This window comes from Monomorium pharaonis, chromosome 10 (genome assembly GCF_013373865.1).
Source record: "Monomorium pharaonis isolate MP-MQ-018 chromosome 10, ASM1337386v2, whole genome shotgun sequence".
Lineage (NCBI taxonomy): Eukaryota > Metazoa > Arthropoda > Insecta > Hymenoptera > Formicidae > Monomorium > Monomorium pharaonis.
This window is the reverse complement of record NC_050476.1, coordinates 19,850,856-19,869,709: the sequence shown is the minus strand read 5'-3', so window position 1 is coordinate 19,869,709 and position 18,854 is coordinate 19,850,856. Positions and strand designations below refer to the sequence as shown.

General features: G+C 29.9%; 1 protein-coding gene across 4 annotated transcripts in view; it reads left to right on the top strand.

Annotated features, from left to right (window-relative positions):
- Positions 1-18,083, top strand: part of LOC105830037 (centrosomin) — a 31,066-nt gene extending 12,983 nt beyond the window's left edge. For 2 of the 4 annotated variants that reach the window (XM_012669163.3, XM_012669161.3), the window contains exons 3-15: positions 7,149-7,435; positions 7,862-8,033; positions 8,177-8,316; positions 9,168-9,578; positions 10,136-10,351; positions 10,433-10,762; positions 13,388-13,495; positions 14,086-15,333; positions 15,558-15,845; positions 15,926-16,150; positions 16,243-16,434; positions 16,890-17,115; positions 17,247-18,083. In XM_012669163.3, the coding sequence (XP_012524617.2) occupies positions 7,149-7,435; positions 7,862-8,033; positions 8,177-8,316; positions 9,168-9,578; positions 10,136-10,351; positions 10,433-10,762; positions 13,388-13,495; positions 14,086-15,333; positions 15,558-15,845; positions 15,926-16,150; positions 16,243-16,434; positions 16,890-17,115; positions 17,247-17,458 (4,055 nt within the window). In that variant the 3' untranslated portion in view covers positions 17,459-18,083. Of the gene's footprint in view, positions 1-4,744; positions 4,953-7,148; positions 7,436-7,861; positions 8,034-8,176; positions 8,317-9,167; positions 9,579-10,135; positions 10,352-10,432; positions 10,763-13,387; positions 13,496-14,085; positions 15,334-15,557; positions 15,846-15,925; positions 16,151-16,242; positions 16,435-16,889; positions 17,116-17,246 lie in introns of those variants that run through there. The other 2 variants (XM_012669164.3, XM_012669165.3) reach the window with 2 other exon arrangements.
- The last annotated feature ends 771 nt before the right edge of the window (positions 18,084-18,854 follow it).

Here is an 18,854-nt window from a genome sequence, read left to right as displayed (position 1 = left end):
TTACTCGAGCAACATCAACGAACTTGTGTGTCTTGTACATTGTATCTGCCAATTTTTACGCTTCCGCGATCTCGTTTGTGAATCTGTCCAAGAAAATCGTCACTTTCGGAGATTCTATTTGATAGAAGTTAGCCTAAAGATCGATGTACGGAAAACGTGAGATACCGTAAATGCGGTATAATAAATTGTATAATGCAAAATTAATTTTTTAAATTGTAGAGATAAATTTATATAATACATAATATGAATTTTAATAGCTCATGTAAATTTACATTTAATAAATTATTCAAAACTTTAACTTAATCCTTTGATTAAAATTTATGAATGTTACATATAATGAATTAATCGACATTAAATAATTCGATGAATGATTCTTACTAACTTTTGGCAATAATATGATAAAAAAATATATTATTTCCTGGGTGCACAATTCTCGAAGCTTTTGTTTCAAACATTGAAATTTAAAGGGTTCGAAAGCCATAACTGTTCGACCTAAATTTTATGATTTATTTGACGTCATTGTAAGATTTAGCAGTGCTTAAATTATATCAATTGGAGCACATCCGCACTTCGATTCGGTTCTCGAGGGGATCTAAAATGGTAAAATGGTCAAGGTCGTCCCAAAACGAAATCCATGGATACGCACAATTAACATTAGCTAGTTTTTTTGACGAAACGTTTTCGCTGAAACGGTTGTATCGTCTGAAAAATGTCTGCCGTGATCTCGCGTTACAGGAAGCCGAGCATTTATTTCGGGGGTCCAGAAGCGTGCTCGCGACGATGGGGTAGGGGAAACCACTCGAACGACACAAACGAAGTATAGCGAGACGTAGCGCGTATTTATTTTTGTAACACAGTAGAAAAATATAATTCCGTATTTGTTTCTGTCCTTGTGAATCAGCTTGCAGAGTGAAAGAATATTTTATTTTTAATCGTTTGTAATTAGAAAAATTGTTTTCTATATTTGTTATGTGCACACAATTCTTATTATTATTGAATACTTAACATTGAATCTGAAGTTTTGTATTTCTTGTTATATCTTGAAATATAATAATCTAGCAATAGACCATAAATATAAACTCATAAAAATATAAATTTTTTAAAATAATTTACTTACGATGTATTCATTGGAGAAACTAAAAACACATTAAGAAAACTTCTAGTTATTAGATTACATTAAGTGACAGCGGTTAGACGAAGTAACTGTAGTGGTTCTTAACTTTATTATTTGAAGACATTAGATGTATCTCTATTATGTTATATTATATAATAATATATGAACGTTTAATTTATATAAAATATATACCAGTGAGTAAATAATACTAAAAAGTATGAAATATTAAATATTTTCTTGCAGAATATATAATCTAAAATGTAAAATTAAACTATTCTTAATAGTATAAAGTTTTCTTGTGTCTTAATTATTTTTACAATAAGATACTTGGCAGTTTGTGCATTATACTGAATTTTTTAAATGATCACATCTATGCAAATGTTTATTCTAACGGTTTGTATTTTTAATGAAATTACATGTAAAATTTATTTTTTGACTGAAACTGATTTTACTTTCTGCAATCGCATCCTGTCAATAAGCAAACGTGTGGTCTGCTAACCTCATTGTGTAATTGCGTAAACGTTGTTGCAACTGATTATAGAGTGTTGTAAAGTATAGTTGAAAAAAAAACTACCGATTGTGAAGTGTGCTGTGAAAGATAGTTGAATTTTATCTTCCACACTTACAGAAGCATTGGTTGTAAGAATGACTTAATTTTAAAATTGCTCAGAGGACTGTCACGTATCCACACCGTCTTATCGTTCATAGGACATATTTTTATTACTTTTTTAAATAAAAAATAAATGTTAAGTAACGCTAAACATATATATACATTTTACAATACAGCATGATATTTTTAATCTTAGTCGGTCATGATAATTTTACTATATAGCATAGTAAATCGGCACGCTGCTGCTATAAATAGACAAGATACAATACATTTATTAATAGAAGAAATAGATGAGTTGTAATATATTTTCTATTAATAGTATGTCGACAAGTATGTGGAGTCGTGCTGTACTAGAAGCCAGAAAGTCTCTCGAAATAAACGACAATACCGTTTGTTTCTAATCCAGGTCTACGTAGGAATTATTGGCCTGCTTCTTGTTACGGTGAAGATGAGTGAGCCAAAGATTCAGCTACAATTTTGCGCCTGTGCTAAAGATAAGTGCCGGTCGTTCAAAACCCAGTGACGCTTGATAAAAAGTTATTTCGTGGATGATAGTAACGTGGGATGACGTATATGTATATACAGGCAGTCGGTGTAATGTGCCAGATGTAATACATTAATACAAACTCCGGCATGATGACTCCAAACGGTGAAAAAGTTTTTTATGAAACTTTATAGTCAATTCTTAAAATTATATTTCTTTTAAATTATTTTATAATTACATATATCATATTATTTATACGCATATACAGTATCACTTAAAAGTTTCAATAAATAATAAAATTTATAAAATAAACATAAAAGCAATAAAAGTTTATTTTTATATATTTTATATTAAATATTTATTAGTTAAAATAATATTTTGTACATTTTTAAAAATGAAACATTTTTTTAACAATGTTCTTAGATTGCATCATAATTAACTCTAACAATACAATTAATTACAGTATTTGACCACTAGCATAATATCATTTAGTTTTGTAAATGTTTTTTTTTCTTTTTTACACAATCAATTGTAGAATAGAATGTTATTTGCTCATTTTTAATCTTAACTGAACATTTCCTCACTAGTCTCTGCTTTTAAGTCTTTCTTACTAAATAAAATTTATTGCAAAACTTTTAGTCTGTACTGTATATATATATATTTGTAATATAATTTATCTATAAAATTGATAAAACACATTGTATTAACTTTTCTTGATATTTGTGTCTGTTTGGTCTAAGAAATCTATCAATTTATTTAACCTACACTTACATCTTTCTAAATATAATAGTTGACTATTACTAGACTAGTCTAGATTAGTCTGAAGTAATAATAGAATAACAAAATTGATATGATCCAATGCATTTGCTTTCACAAATATTCTGGTCCGGACGAAATCGGGGGGCAGCCCGTAGGCCTTTGATTGGTGGTAAGATTTTAATTGCTGGCCGGGTACTGACCAGCTCAGAGATCTGGAGATAGCGCTGAGATCCGCGAAGCAGAGGCTGACCTGCCAAAATAAAGATAGTTTAAACCGTTCTGGCCTAAATGTGTCATCTATAAATACGTGAGCTCTCTCGCTTCGCGGTATCTACTCGCTGGCGCGAATCGATATTGCAGTTGCATTTCTGCCGAAAATCGGCGGAGTCTCGTTGCGCAAACGACACGGCCGACCGATCAGACAGGAAATAGATTTGTTTTGGTGGGCGCACAAAGCTTTTGCGTCTCTTCTTTTATTATCTTAAGTTCCCCAGGGCTTTTTACGTCGGCCATTAAGACACGTGATGGCCTCCCCAACGATGACAGCTGAAAAACGAATTTATGTTTAACGTTACGACGGTATTAACTTTTGCGCCTGTGACGAAGTCTCCGTACTCCGTAAAGTACCTTGCCTTACGGAAAAGATATGTCGAGAAAAGTTATTTCCCCTTTGTTTTATTTAACCCATCGTAAATATATTTGGCACGTTTATATTTCTGCACATTACGACGCAGAATATACATCAAAAAATGCAATATTATTTACTGTATCCACGATATAATGAATTTGATATGAATTGGAGGTGAATGAAAAGACCTGTAATCAAGATGCTGTAGCGCATAATCGTTCTCGAAAGCCGTTATTCTATGCGATGATATTTTGGGTACGAAAGGTATGGAGAACGTGTATATCGTTAATTAAGCAAGATGAGTCACTCGTATTCCATCGAAGAATAACCATTTCCACGTAGCTCCGTAATTTTGAAATAGGCTCGTTGCAAATTTGCTATTGTCGTACAATAAAAAAGAAAGTTTTCCTACTGAAATATAAATCTGAAAATAGTTATGTTAGATTATTAAAAAATTATATTGGATATGTTTGAGTTAATTACTAAGATAAAAATTTTATGTAGCAATAGCATTCTGTTTGAGGATTTCTGCATAATTATTTTGATGGTGTAACATAAAATTATTTTTTGACCTGTATCTAGCTAAATTTTTAAATATTGCAATAAAAAATTGTTCTTTCCACATATATGAACCGCGCATCTGTAGACATTTTAACAAGTTGCTTTACACGCTCTGTCGCATTTTTTGTAAAACTGATATTTTTTTTATTCTCAGCTCTTTTTATTCTAATATTTCTGGTCTTGGTTATCTTAGTTGGAATTTTTCATTTACAATGTAACAATATAAAATACATTTATAATTAAAAATAAAAATACAAGTCTCATACGTAAAATGATTAAAATAAGTCTGATTTTTATTTTTTATTTCAACAAAATTACGTAAATCTTTTAGCATGGTAAATTCAATTAGTACTGAAAATATTAATTTATGAAGATTGTTCCTTAAATGCCAAAGTAATTTGCTGTCATTCGTGCGAAACTTGAAGGGCGAGATATTTCATTCAAGCTTTTCGGGGTTGATCAATCGAAAAGCGCACGTGGACGTCCGACCTTCGTACATCTATAGGACATCACACGCGCATTTAGAACATAATTTTAACCACAAGTTATAGTCTTGTGTCTTCGACGCTGCTTGTTGTTCTGTCGCAGTTAGTGTTTGTGCAGCCGTCGTGTAAGTCTCCTTTGTGGTGCGATGTTTCACTCGCTGTTCCTTTTGCAATTTTGCACGTACATTTAAAAATGTAACGACTTCAAAAACGCGCTCTTCGTGGAATGGGATGCGGTAGGTCGCAGCTGAGATCTTTTCTCTTCCCAAGAAACCTCGAAGGCGAACCAATAAGGATCGAAGTTACACTCGGTATGATGAATTTTTGGATATTTATCATCTACATATTAACTGGATTAGAATTGAATAAATATAAAACGTAATGAGAATGCACTGAATATTAATTAATCTCTACTTTAATGAATATTAATCTAATTGCGATGGCAATTATTGTTAATGATATATTAATAAATTGATGCGATCAAGTCAAAGACATTGCAATAGCAAGTTGTTTGCGACTATTTGTTAACAATTGCTAGCAAGTAATAAATGGGGATAACTGAAGACGACAACCGTGACTACTCTTTGAACGTATGAAGAGAACGTAAGAGGAGAAGAAAAGAGAGCAGAAATGATCATTAACTCTTTCAAAACTATAATTGCGGGCATACTACTCGTCCATTTACAAATCCTCGTAACTATTTAAACTATAAAGAAATTTGTATACATAGTTAATAGTTCTTTTTAAAATAAGATTTAAAAAAAACCGTATTTGTTGTTTGTATTTGAAATATACCTATTTGAGATTAGTGTGTATATTAAAAGTAATATAATATATTAATATATTATAATATATTATGATATATTAAAAATAATATATAAGAGGAAAAAATGAAAAGATATTATTCTCTGTAGAAAATTATAAATAAATATAACTAAGAAAAATAATTAAAATTTGTTTTAGAAGTGAAATAAGAAAGTGGAGAGATATAATAATTTATTTATGTATTTGCTAGATTTTCTTGTTTGTGCTCTTACACAAGAGTGTTAAAAAGAGTCTTCTTGGCGCTTGGATCATGCGCAAAATAATTTAATTTCAAAAATGTATGGCGATGGCGCCGTCCCTTGCAAGATGGATTTGGCATCGGTTAGATTTGCCTAGACAGACTAAAAATAGACCGATTGATTCGACAGATACTCATCTGAAGAATATTCTAAAAATAACATAACGTGTGCGTGATTTATTTTAACATACATTTACAAATTTTTTTTAATTCTTTATACTATATTATTTAGGTATATGAAATTAAAAAGATATGTATTTGTATAAGAAGTGTGTAAATAATAAATTAATTAGTATCTTATGACATAAAAAAGAATATGCTAACAAAATTACTAATAAAATAAAAGGTTTGCATTGATGACGTATTAAAAACATGCCTTATTTTTGAAATAATTTCGCGTATAAACATTTAATAAATATATCTAAATAATTATTCAAAATCTGTAGTTTAAGAATGTTTTCCTTATAAAATTTTAAGAAACTCGTAAGAATGTAGGTATTGAAAGTAGTTGAACGATGTTTTTTTATTTGTATCGTTTTATCTACGACATCGAATGTAGAAAATCGAGTATTTTCAAGATGATTAATTTCGGGTTTAATGTGGCACATGTGGCATATCGTGGTTGTTCAAAATTTACACGGATTTTATCAGCACTTGACAGAAATAATGCAATCAGAACTGGGAACGTGATTATTCGAATGACAGATAGAAAGTTGAACTTGAAGACGAATCTGTGGTTACTGTCGTTCTTGAATGTAATACCGTCGCATTGTTCTTTTTTAAGGTATCATATGCGGGAACATATTGCTGATGCAGTTTAACGTGAAGAATATATGTTCGACGAATAAGTAGAATCATAAATATTACTAACGATTATTGTGATATTGCATAAATAATTTATAATTTGGTTATATTGTTCGTAACGTCAGAACATACGAAACACGAGCTTATTAAGTAATAATTGTATTTAAATTTATATACATACTTAAACTATAATCGCATTACATAGTTTAAAAATTAATCTTTACGTTATTTAATATTTATAATCAAAGGTACGTAAATTACGGAGTATATATTTATAAATTACAATATTCGAATAATAATCTAAAATATTTACATAATGTAAAATATTATTTATAATTTTATATAATTATTTATATACTTAATGTACCTCTATCTTAATATGTATTTTTGAAATTATTTTATCTTTATATAATTTATTTAATATTAAATTAACCAATTAAATTGTCTTTAAAAATAAAATTGTATATTAAGAAATATAAATTAAATATATTTTGTTTGTATGAACAAGGAATGATTACTTGTACTTGCAGAAGAATGTTTAATAATTTTATAAAGTTTAGTGATTATTATAATAACGTATCTGCTTATGTTATTCTTGTGTATATGATTTTAAATTTATGCAAGGAAATATCTGTTTCAGGTGAAAACACAAGAGCACATGGTGAAAATTCCTCCGTGAACAAAGACGGAACGACGATGGCTCGACCAGGCGATAGTGGAGGAGGCGGTGGAGGTGGCGGTGGAGGTGGCGGTGGTGGAGTAGGTTACGGCAGAACCATGAAAGAGTACGAAGATGAATTGAGCAGTCTGAAGAAGGAAAACTTCCAACTTAAATTGCGAATTTATCTACTGGAAGAGGGAAACCCTGCAAGGAATGGCATGACTTTTTCCGACGAGGATGTAATCAAAACGAACGTAGAATTAAAGGTTAATTAATATTCAGCACAATCAAAAAATAAAAATATAAATTGTTTTTATATATAATTAAATAAAAAAAAATTTTTTATATAATCAATTAAATGTGTAGAATAAATTTTGTTTTTTACACTTTTATTTTTGTAAAAAAATTTGTACATAAAATAGAAATATTTGTTAAATATGTTCGAGTAGATTTTGAATTATTTTTGTTCATATTTGTTTTTGTAGCATTGTCAATGTCATAACTTATTTTGTATTGATTCTATTGACTTTTATTATTGTAAATTCTTCACTTTACTTTTTACTTTTGGAAGGAAAGTCTATGGAAAATATAATTATGTATTATATAAGACCTGTAAGTTTATATATTAATTATTATGATTTTACTATTTTATTGTTACTTACTTATTAATCACTAATGTTGAAATTATTTAGGAAGAGTTGGAGAAATTGAGAAAGGAATTGGTGGAAAAGCAAGTTCTTCTTAATCAGGCAGCCAAAGCTTTTAAATTATATGAAGAACAAAAAGCAGCGACTTCCCGTACTCAAGATCAATATCAGCAATCACTCGAAAAAGAACGAGAAAAAGTAACTAAGCTTGAAAAAGGTAGAACATTGTTTTATTTGTTGCACGATTATAATATATAAATATTTAAAATTATTTTAAAATATAAATTTTATTTACATATTCTAATAGTAAATTTATTATTGCTATTATCCATCATATATAAATTCTTTCTGTTATTTCAGAATTAGCGGAGTATCAAGAAAGGGAACTGGACACATCCACGTATTATAAGGAAACATTTGGCATCACTCCAGAACAGGCCTTAAAAAACGCGGAAAAGTTGCGACAGATGGAAGAATTGGTGACTTCTCTCGAAACAGAGGTATGCTCGTATTGAAGGTTAATAATGTTAATAATCAATTTTGTTTATAAGGATGTAATTCTATTAAATTATTTTTAGACACAGAAAAATTTAATGAGTAATGTTATAAATTTTTGTAATTTTTAATATAATAATAAGACAATTTTCTTTTTGAATATGATATAAAATATATAAATATAGATATAGCTATAATTATGATATTACAGATCGTTTTTAAATAGAAAGTTATTTTGAAAATAGTTTAATACATTATGAAAAGATGTCTAATAAATTTTATAGAACAGAGTTTAATAGTTTATTCCAAATTTCACATAAATGTTCTTATCCTTATTCTAAGATGTTTTCCTTTTTAATTTTAATAATGGTCTTTTTGAAAAGGAATGTGGTATTATTAGCAATATTGTTTTCTTTTTTTCCTGCGAATTGAATGAAAATTTGATTCAACATTCTCAAAAGAAATTTACAAGAAAATACTTAATGTGATAATATTATAGTATGCATTATGTAGAATATAAGAATTGACTTAATTTATTGGAAGCATATAATTTTTTAATGTATAATTAATATGTTCTACTTGTTTGTTCGATATTTATTATAATATCGAGACTGTATTTTGCATTATTCTACTGATAAATAGCGGCCTTGAGGATATAGTGGAAGATAAGAATTGAGAAGAAAGTAGATAGTACAAATTAAACATTCTGTCTCTTGCGAGTTCAATATAAATTTGTTTTCTGTTTTATGATGGAATAATATCTATGAAAGAAAAGTAATAACAGTAAAGATAAAACGCGAGATAGAGAAATATTGTGTAGTATTATGTAATTCGTGGAATTTGCTACATGATTTAGATGAAACAAATAACCAGCAGTCTGGAAGAGGAGCGCAGCTGGGCGCAGGAACTTGAAAATGAGAGGGATCAATTTAGAGAGCGATTAGACGCTGAAACGCGGTTACGGGAGAAACAGGACGGTGATCGAATACGAAGTATCGAGGAGTTACGCGACGAAGTGAAAGACTTAAAGGACCAACTGTTTAAAAAGGAATCTATTATGCAACAATATAAAAATGATCTTGACGAACGAGACAGAATACTCAAGCAGAAGAGTACGTTGCTGGAGGAAAAATGTCAGGCGTACGAGGAGATCATCCAGGTGTCTGAAAAAAGGAAAAATCAAATTATTCAGTTAAGGGCATCTGTCAAAACGCGCGACGATGCTCTCACAGAGATCAATAATAAGCATCGTGCGTTGTTATCACAGGTGAATTATAAATTGATACTTTATTTCTTGATATAAAATAATACAAGATTCTGATTATTGTTTTTTATGTTAATGCTACGAAACTTTGTTCAGTTTTAAGATAAAACATTATTTACTTCATGAATCATTATGATTTACTTTTGATTTAAATATAATTATAAATTACAATCAATTATAATTATAATAAATATAAGTACAACAAATAGAGCAGCATAAAAAAACCTATATATATAGTATATGTATAATCCTATACCTAATTTTATATATAATATCTTTAGCACACAAATAAATTTGAGACTTTTGCAGTCACATTTTTATCATTACATATTTTATTACATGAAGTGCATTTGTAATATTTAAGATTATGTTATTAGTAAAAATACAGAATAGGAGTGTTAAAAAATAGAACATTAGTCAAGCTGCATTAATCTTGAACTTATCTGTATGATAAAGACTGTGCCCTATATGTTTTTTATTCATGTTTTTTTTGTTATATTTTTTAAATAATTATAATTGTATTGATTGTAATTAATAATTATATCTATTGTACTTTGCAGTGCGAAAATAATTATGGCAAGCGTACGCCACCTAATAGTCCTTCGGCTTTAATTTCGTTGACAAATGATTATTTCTCGCCGGGACAGAGAATATCTTGTATTCAAAATACAACAAAGCACGATGATACCTATGATTGTGAATCAAATAAAGAAAGAGCGGCAAGCTTGAATTCGCCATTAGGTGGAGATTCTAGAGAAATCAGGCATCTTATAAAGGTTAATAAAATATTTTTTATTGTCTGTCTTATTTCTGCCATAAGATAATCTGGCTTATCAGACAGCTTGAATTTTTTGCAGGAACTGGAAGAAAGGGAGAATAAATTAAAACAACAGGAGGATAGCAGGAAGCAGTTGATACTAAAACTGTGCAACGCTCAGAAGCAAGCAGAAAATGCAGAGCAGAAATTGAAAAAAATGGAAAGCGAGCATCAGAAGGCTCTTAGAGCAATACAAGGTTTCATGGAGCGTGAGCAACAAATGCGGAATACGGATTCACACAAAGAACGGCAGAAGATTTTGGAATTGGAAACGGAGTTACGCAAAAGAAGAAACAGTCACGGTCTTGTCTCGTTAAAGGATCTCGGGGTTAAGAATGCAGATAATTCCGAAAACGATTCCTGCAAACAGGTCAATATTGCATTTCATATCTGATTTTGTTTGCCAATGTCTACGTTTCAGAATTGTGTGTTTGATAATAGAGTCTTTAAATAATTGAAAAATGTGTGATGCACATAAATAGTATCTTGAATTTTGAAACGTAGAAACACATTTTGCGTAAAAAGCACAATTAAGCAACTTGATATTGGACATTTTCTTTGAGAATTGCTAAATTTACCTAATTTCTTCTCTGCTTTATGCTATCATTATTATTGCATGATTGCATGAATCTTATTATTTTGAACTATCTTGACAATTTCTGTTGTACAAGAATACACAAGAATGAAATATATTACGTAATATTTATTTTAAATATTTTTAATTTCTGTATTTTTTATAGGACTGTAAATGATAATTTTCTATTATTGTTTATAATGTATGATGTAATAACTCGATGTGCTAGATAAATTTTATTTTAATTATTTATTGTTTGTTGCAACATTGTTGTAATCAGAATATACATAGTAGATTATACATTTGTATTTTATTATATATAGCAAGTTGTACACATACATATTTTATAGTTTAAAATTTAAACTATTTTTTGAAATGTTTATTAGAAAAAGGTGTTATCAATTTTTGGACATCTAAGAAAATTGTATAGAAATAATGAACAAATATCAATATAGAATTGCTTTCGAACAAAACGATTATAAAATAAAAAAAATATACTGACAATTTAAATACCTACAATACGTTATTTGAACTTTTTTAATTTTTCTTATCACTTGTTTATTACCTTGGTATCACATATTTCTTTATAACTCTTCAATTTTAACTAGACTTTCGTTTTCTATTCTTATTTTTGTTTTGTAAAGCTTTATTGTATTAATATTATAAAGTTTTTAAGGCCTATCATGTTAGTGAGAGAAAGATTTTGAAGCCATTAAGCGCGACTCGTCTGGTATCTTGGGAATACCGTGCGAGAAGACGCGGTCGTCGTCTATTAATAGAGGCTGTCGCCTCTTCTCGCGGCTTCTTACGGTCTATGCATTGCGATTCGTACCAGTCCTCATACGAAAATTCATCTCGACCGATCAGCCGCCGCAGTTGCGGTAGCATCGAACGAACAATAAATACAAGAATATAAACATAACGAGAGCAACAACGAGATAAATCCGTCAGATCATCTAGATATCGAGACGATATAACGAGAACAATTTGCATCTCTACGTTCTGAAAATAGCGCACAATTTCTAATTCTTAATACCGTACAACGGAAGGAAGTTGTTTGTTACTTTGCTTACGTGCGAATAAGTTAAGAGAGTACAAAAATATCCAAAGAATTTGTGTGAAAATTTAACAAAGTAATGTTTTTAAAAAGTTTAAATTAAAGAGTGAAGAAACTTTCAGTTATTGCGTTTAATGAAAACTAGCGATTCAAAATTAACCGATAATTATATCCAGATGCGCAGGAAGCTGATATTGGCATAGTCTTTATGCTAACAGATATTCACCAGTGCTGATTGCACTAGCACTGACGTAGAGTATCTATTTACGAGTCGCTTAATTGATCACTCTGCTTTCTTTGCTGCTCTCTGTTCAATTACAACTAAATATGTTCTCTTGTCTGTGCGCCTCGGTGCGGATGGAGGTAGGTATTGTTAAGAGTGTGTCGTCAAATGCTATTTTTCTTTTTTGATAGTTTTTGCTTTTAACACAGCTTTCTTATCTGCGGTGTCTTTTAGCTATGTACTAGAGATTAAAAACAAAAAATAAAATTTAAATGAAATTTTTAAAATGTATTAAATTACTTGAGCAAATATTTATTATTCTAACAGATTTTCTGTAATCTAATTAAGAAAACCATCGTATATCTATTATATTAAAGTTTGCACGTTTTATTACATAGCACGCTTTTATTCACGTTCATGTAATATTAGATAAATTCGACATGAATTTAAAATTATATATCCTTTGTTACACTAAAATAAAAATAATACTTTACAATCGATAATTATTTTAGGTATTATTATAAAATTAACACACAAAACACAAGTTTTGTAAACTTATATACATAATGTTTGCAGTGAATAAAAACTGCGATTTAATAAACTTTAAATTAAAGAGTTTGTTTTAACAAACTTTAAATTATATTTTCTAAATTATTGTATATTTTCCTTTTATAATTCAAAAACATATTACGTTATTTACTCAAAGTAAAAAAATTTGCTTTTATATTCTTGTACAGTTGAAAATTATTCTCTTAGGCTTCTTTTACTACTGTAAGACAGACTGGCATATTTATTCAGTAAAAGAATCAGAAGAGATCATAAGAAATGTGTTTTCCTTTTAGGGGCCGGCGATTGTCACACTTGTACCGCCGCGATGTTGGTCTAAGAAAATGAAAAATTAACAATTTACTGTAACTGCATGAATATATAACTAGCATGTAATGGTTTTGCATATTTGCATATAATATATTTTATCTTCTTTTTATCACTTTTTGAGAAGGCTTGTTTGTTACAATATTTATACATAAACTTGATTTTATTGTATTTAAAATTATATATATATATATGTAAATAAAGTATTTCCAGTGAACCTAATGTTTTTGAGTTTTTATTGATATGATACGATACTTTATGCTTGCAGCAACGTTTCGAAGAAATGGAAAGCAAGATTAGCGACCTGCGAGACCAAATTGAGACAATAAAAGCTGAAAAAAATTATTTGGAAAAACAGACACAAGTTGAGTTTAAGGTACGAAATAATACAAATATAATTTTTTATTCATTGCAATATTATTAATTATGATTTAAATTGCTATATACCTTATGTTATAATAAAGTAATTTTTGTATATAATTAAATGATACATATCGATTTTTAAATTAAATTACGTCTTCGTTAATTATTGTTTATTATGTACATAATTTTTTTTATTAAAATATTTAAAATATATAAATATACAAAAAATAAAAAAAGAATTGATAAGAAATTATTTATAATAAAGGAATTATATATTTATATAATATTGTGATAATTATTTTGAACAGTAAAACGGAATAAAAAATGGAATATTTTTTAAGATTTAAAAATAAAACATTAAATTCCGAAATACAACACAATATATAAGTATAGTAATATATCTATATACTCCATAAATAATTAAAAAAAACAATTTCATGTATATGATGTTTATAATTCTGCTTTAATTATTAATTATTATCTATATTACAAACATATATGATAAATTTTAGTTATATTTATATTTGTAGGTTTTTTCAAATAAAATTAATTTTAAAAAATTATCTTTTTTTGTATAAATCAAATTTATTTTTTGTTATATAGGAACTCGAAGTTCGTCTTCTTGAAAAGGAGCAAAAGATTGAGATCCTGGAGATGGAGAAACAAATCATTACAGAAGATTTGAAAAACAAAATTGCTGAATTAGATAAACTCAGGCACACTGAAGTAACCAGTGATGAAGTTAGTACCACCGGTTGTCGTGACGATAATTTACGAAGAGAAGATCTTGTTGACCAGTTGGATCAACGAAACGCTGAAATCGAGGAAAAGAACCGCAAGATCGAACAACTGACGAAAGAATTGCAGGTTACAACTCAGAATCTACAGATGTTGATTAACACAGAACTCTGGAGCAAGAACAAGGAAATTGCTAAATTGCACAACCATATGACAGCATCATATAGCCATGATAAAAATCGCAATAAGCCGGAGATTATTCAAGAATCCGATAGCAGCGTACAATTGACGAGTCTGATTCGCGAGCTTGATGAGATCGGTGTAAAAGTAAATTTCACGAATGATACCGTTCGACTCGATTACATCAACGGGGATGAAACGGTGAACGTGAAGACATTAAGTGACAGCATTCAAAGACTGATGAGTCAGCGAAATGATCTAGAAAAAGAAGTTGATTACTTGAAATGGCTAAAACTTGTGTCGAAACCCGATATCGCCGCGGAGATCGACGACGGTTGCGGAAATGAGACGGAACGGGCTAAGAAGTACTGCGAGTTGCTGCGCACGCATCTGAAAGATCTAGTCAAGTTTATGAAAGAGATGCTCAAGAATACCGATCGCGCAGATACTATTGGTAACGAGCATAAGAAGATTGTGCTAGATGTTCTGCTCAATTCTAAAATACTGTCGGACGATTTTGTACGTGCTCTTGAAGGCATGAGTGTGCAAGATGGCTCAATTGTGAATGACAGGATCGATGGCTCTCCGAAAAAGAGCCGCTCCGAGAATGTGGAGATGTCGAAAAATCAGGCATCGCAATCGGATTCTGAAACGTTCTCGGAACCCGATCGAACTGTATCCATGGCCAGAATTGGTCTACAGGAGAAGCAACATAAGAACCTGAGTCGTTACAGATTTACAAAATATACCAAGACCTGCAGCGATTCTGAAGACTCTGCGGATTATGTGCCTTATTACAAGACCTATCAGAATGATCTCAGCGATTTGGATACGAGTCATCAAATGCAGGAGTTGAAAGAAACGAATAATATGTTGTATTCTGAACTTAATGCCTTAAGGAACGATCTGACCGCTAAAATTTCTTTTGATTGTGTAAGTATATTTGTATTGTTTTAGGTAACCAATTAGCTTTACTTATTAACATTATTAAAGAAATATTTTTTTTATTATCAATTTTTAAAAGATTATATATAATGTATATGAAATGTGTTAATTAAAAATTGAAATAATTTATGTCTGATATTGAAATAAAATAAACATATTTTATTCATTTAATAATTTATAATTTAATGATAAAAACTGAATTTTACTTACAGATAATCGATGAAAAATTAACGCCATTCATTATGAAGTTGGAAAAGTCACAAAAGTCTTGCGAAAAATTACAAGCTTCCTTGGAGAAAAGAATACACGAGTTTTATACATTGAGAAAAGAGAACAAGCAGAATAGCGTTCGCAAAACACAATTGGAAAGAAAGATTAATGATGTGGAGCAAATGGCGAGCGAAATTACCAAACAAAAAGCTGAATTTTTGCAATATAAGGAAAGTGCCGAAAGAAAGACCACAGAGACTCTTTTAATACTTAATAAAGAAAACGAATTGGTGAGTGCATGTTGCCTTTTTAATACTAGTTATAAAAATTTTTACAAAACTTACAAATTTTATCATTTGATTCATTTCAGTTGCGAGGGAGGATAAAACAGTTGGAAGAAGAAACGGAAACTGCCAAAATGACCATATCTACTCTCAGAAAAGAGCTGGATCATCTTACTCTTTCGCATAGCCAGATACTCGTGGAGAATACAAAGTTGACAAACGACAAATTAAGACTCGAACAAGATATAAGGAAAATGGAGAATCGATATGACATGACTGTTCGTTCGTTGCACGATAAATTCAGCAAAGAGGTAAGCGGGGCCGAATTATTAATTTATTAGTTGGGAAGCGTTTTCTCCGATGTGTGCCATTACTAATACGTGATGTGACATTGCACGTACAGATATGCGATCTCAACGATTCGCATAGAGCGAGAGTACAAGAACTTGAAACAGCGAATAAAGAGTTCAAGAGACACATGGCGGTTTGCGAGGCTAGCGATTCAACGACGAGCTCGAGCGGCGTATCGTCAATACCCACGGACGCCACGCTCAAGCAAACTTGCGATATTCTGCAGGAATATCAACCCTATAACGTTAGTTCGCTGTTTTTTTTTAAATTAAATGCAACTGTCTTTCTAGCTTCCTAAACTTTATTTGTTGAACATATTAAAAGTGGACGATATATAAGTTTAATGTTTATTTTTTAATAATTGCGTGTTGCAAATTTATATATATTTAATACAGTATACCGTTAAACTTCAATAAACAACCCTCTAATTCAATTGCATGTGACACTAAATATTTAGCATGCACACTTTGTTTTATTTAATTTAAATCTTACACACATTAAAGATATTCCATGAATTGCTATTGTATGTTTATTATTTTTGCACAAAGATTTATGAGTTGAATTATTTGTGATCAATTTATAAATGTGATAAGTAATATTTTATAATAAATTTATATTGTATCTACTTCTTCAAAACTTTCGAACTTTTCCGATTGTAAAACTTAAGATTTACGGTTTCATTTCCATATTTTATTATAGGGTTCACAGTTTTGGCAACCGACGAATTACTCTGCCCTCGGAGGACGCAGTAAATCTAGTTGTTCGCCAGATTTAGGAATAGAAAGCGACGCCGCCGTTACCACGATGAGACCTTTGAAGGACACTTTAAAGATTACGGAATCTATGACTAACTTATTAAGCGACGAAGATAATGATAATCACAGAGCTCAAGATTCAAACAGTGAAAGTCCATTACCAATAGAAGGTATGTTTCAAAAACTTAAAATACCTTTTTTTAAATTATAGTTTTAATTGAAAAATAATTAATTTTATTTAATATTAAAAAAAAATTTTTAAATAATGTGTGATTTTAATTTTGTAAAATTATCTTTATAGGTCTTGAAGAGGTAGACGCTTTGAAACAGGAGAATGAAGCATTAAAACGAAAACTGATAAAAACTAGGAAGGCGCTGGAAGACACATTTGAACACTTAACAACTTCGAACAAGAACAAGAAAAATGTTGAAAAGGCGATAATAAAACAGCTTATGGCCACAAGGAGTGTTTTAAAAAAAACAAGGACATTCGATGAACCTTTGGATAATTAATGGAGATTGCAGACTGACTGATCAAAAAATATTATATACAAAGAGAGAAGAAAGAAGTAGAACGTAGGAATGTTGTTACTTGTTGAATTGTGTTCTTTCTATAGATTAATCGTTTCATTCAACGTATTATTTTTCAACTACGTTTCTCATTTATCTCTTCTCATATTTTTTTTCTGAGAAGAAAAAACTTGTATCTAGCGATACATATGTCGGTACAAAAACTTATAATACTCATATACGTTACGTATTACGAAATTTTTTAACGAAAAAGATTTCTATGTGACAAATATTTTCATAAGGACACAATCTATTTTCGATATTTAAAAAAATATGAAAAATGAAACGAAAGAGAGCTTAAAATGAACTTGTACATTGAGATTTGTATATATATTTATATAAATACGCGCGTATTTTTGACATTTTTGTAGATTTTCTTTCATTGTAGAAAAGAAAGTTCTTTCGAATGCTGAATACGATGCAAACACTGATATCAAAGTCTTCGTTTGCCGACTATTTTGCTTTATGATAATAAATTCGCGTATGTGTGTATATAATTATCTCATATATCGTTATGTAGCACATTTGTACATAATCACTACGAATAAAGTGCCATTGATATGCAGAATTTGTGCGTTCGTCAAATTTATAATGCAACTTATAATGCTCATATTAACTTATTAATTCCATTAATTTGTTAATTTCGTAACGTTTTTTTTAATTTTTAAAAGAAATATTTTTTTTAATATTATGTATGGAAGAATGATGGGAAGGAATAGATTAATTAACTTAGTGTCTCAAATTTTGTCTTTCAGTTTTCATCAATATCCTGTACTTTTCATGTTTGAGGCGATTTAATTGGCCGTGTGCTGCGCGTGCAGTACTCTAGAATATAAAATCACTCGTGAAAATTAAGATTATGGTAGAATTTTTATTATCACTCCATGACTAGATAATAATATAAAGATCCGTAATAACTCATAGTGATGTGAAGTTTATGAACTGCGTTCAGACACGCGAATTCTTTCGACCGCACATCCGGCGGAGGAGCGGAGAGAAATACTGTACAACATTAATCTTTCTTATAAGTCTAATATACCTTTCTTACTGTTTTCTTCTGTTCGCGATAATCGGAGCCGTTGGTAGAACGTATGAGAGCATGTAAGAAGACAAGAGGAGCATGATGAGGATGGAGAGGGAGGGGGGGTTGGGAGCAGTACCGAGATATATACAATTCTACAATGACGTTTTTGCGCGCTGCTGCCGCTCATGATGCACGCCATCATGCTATTTATTAATAATATAAGACGCATTTGGATTAATCAACTTATTGTGGTTCCAATTCATTCTATGTTGCAAAATCATTTAACTGTTTTTATTGCAATGTGCTATCAGGCAT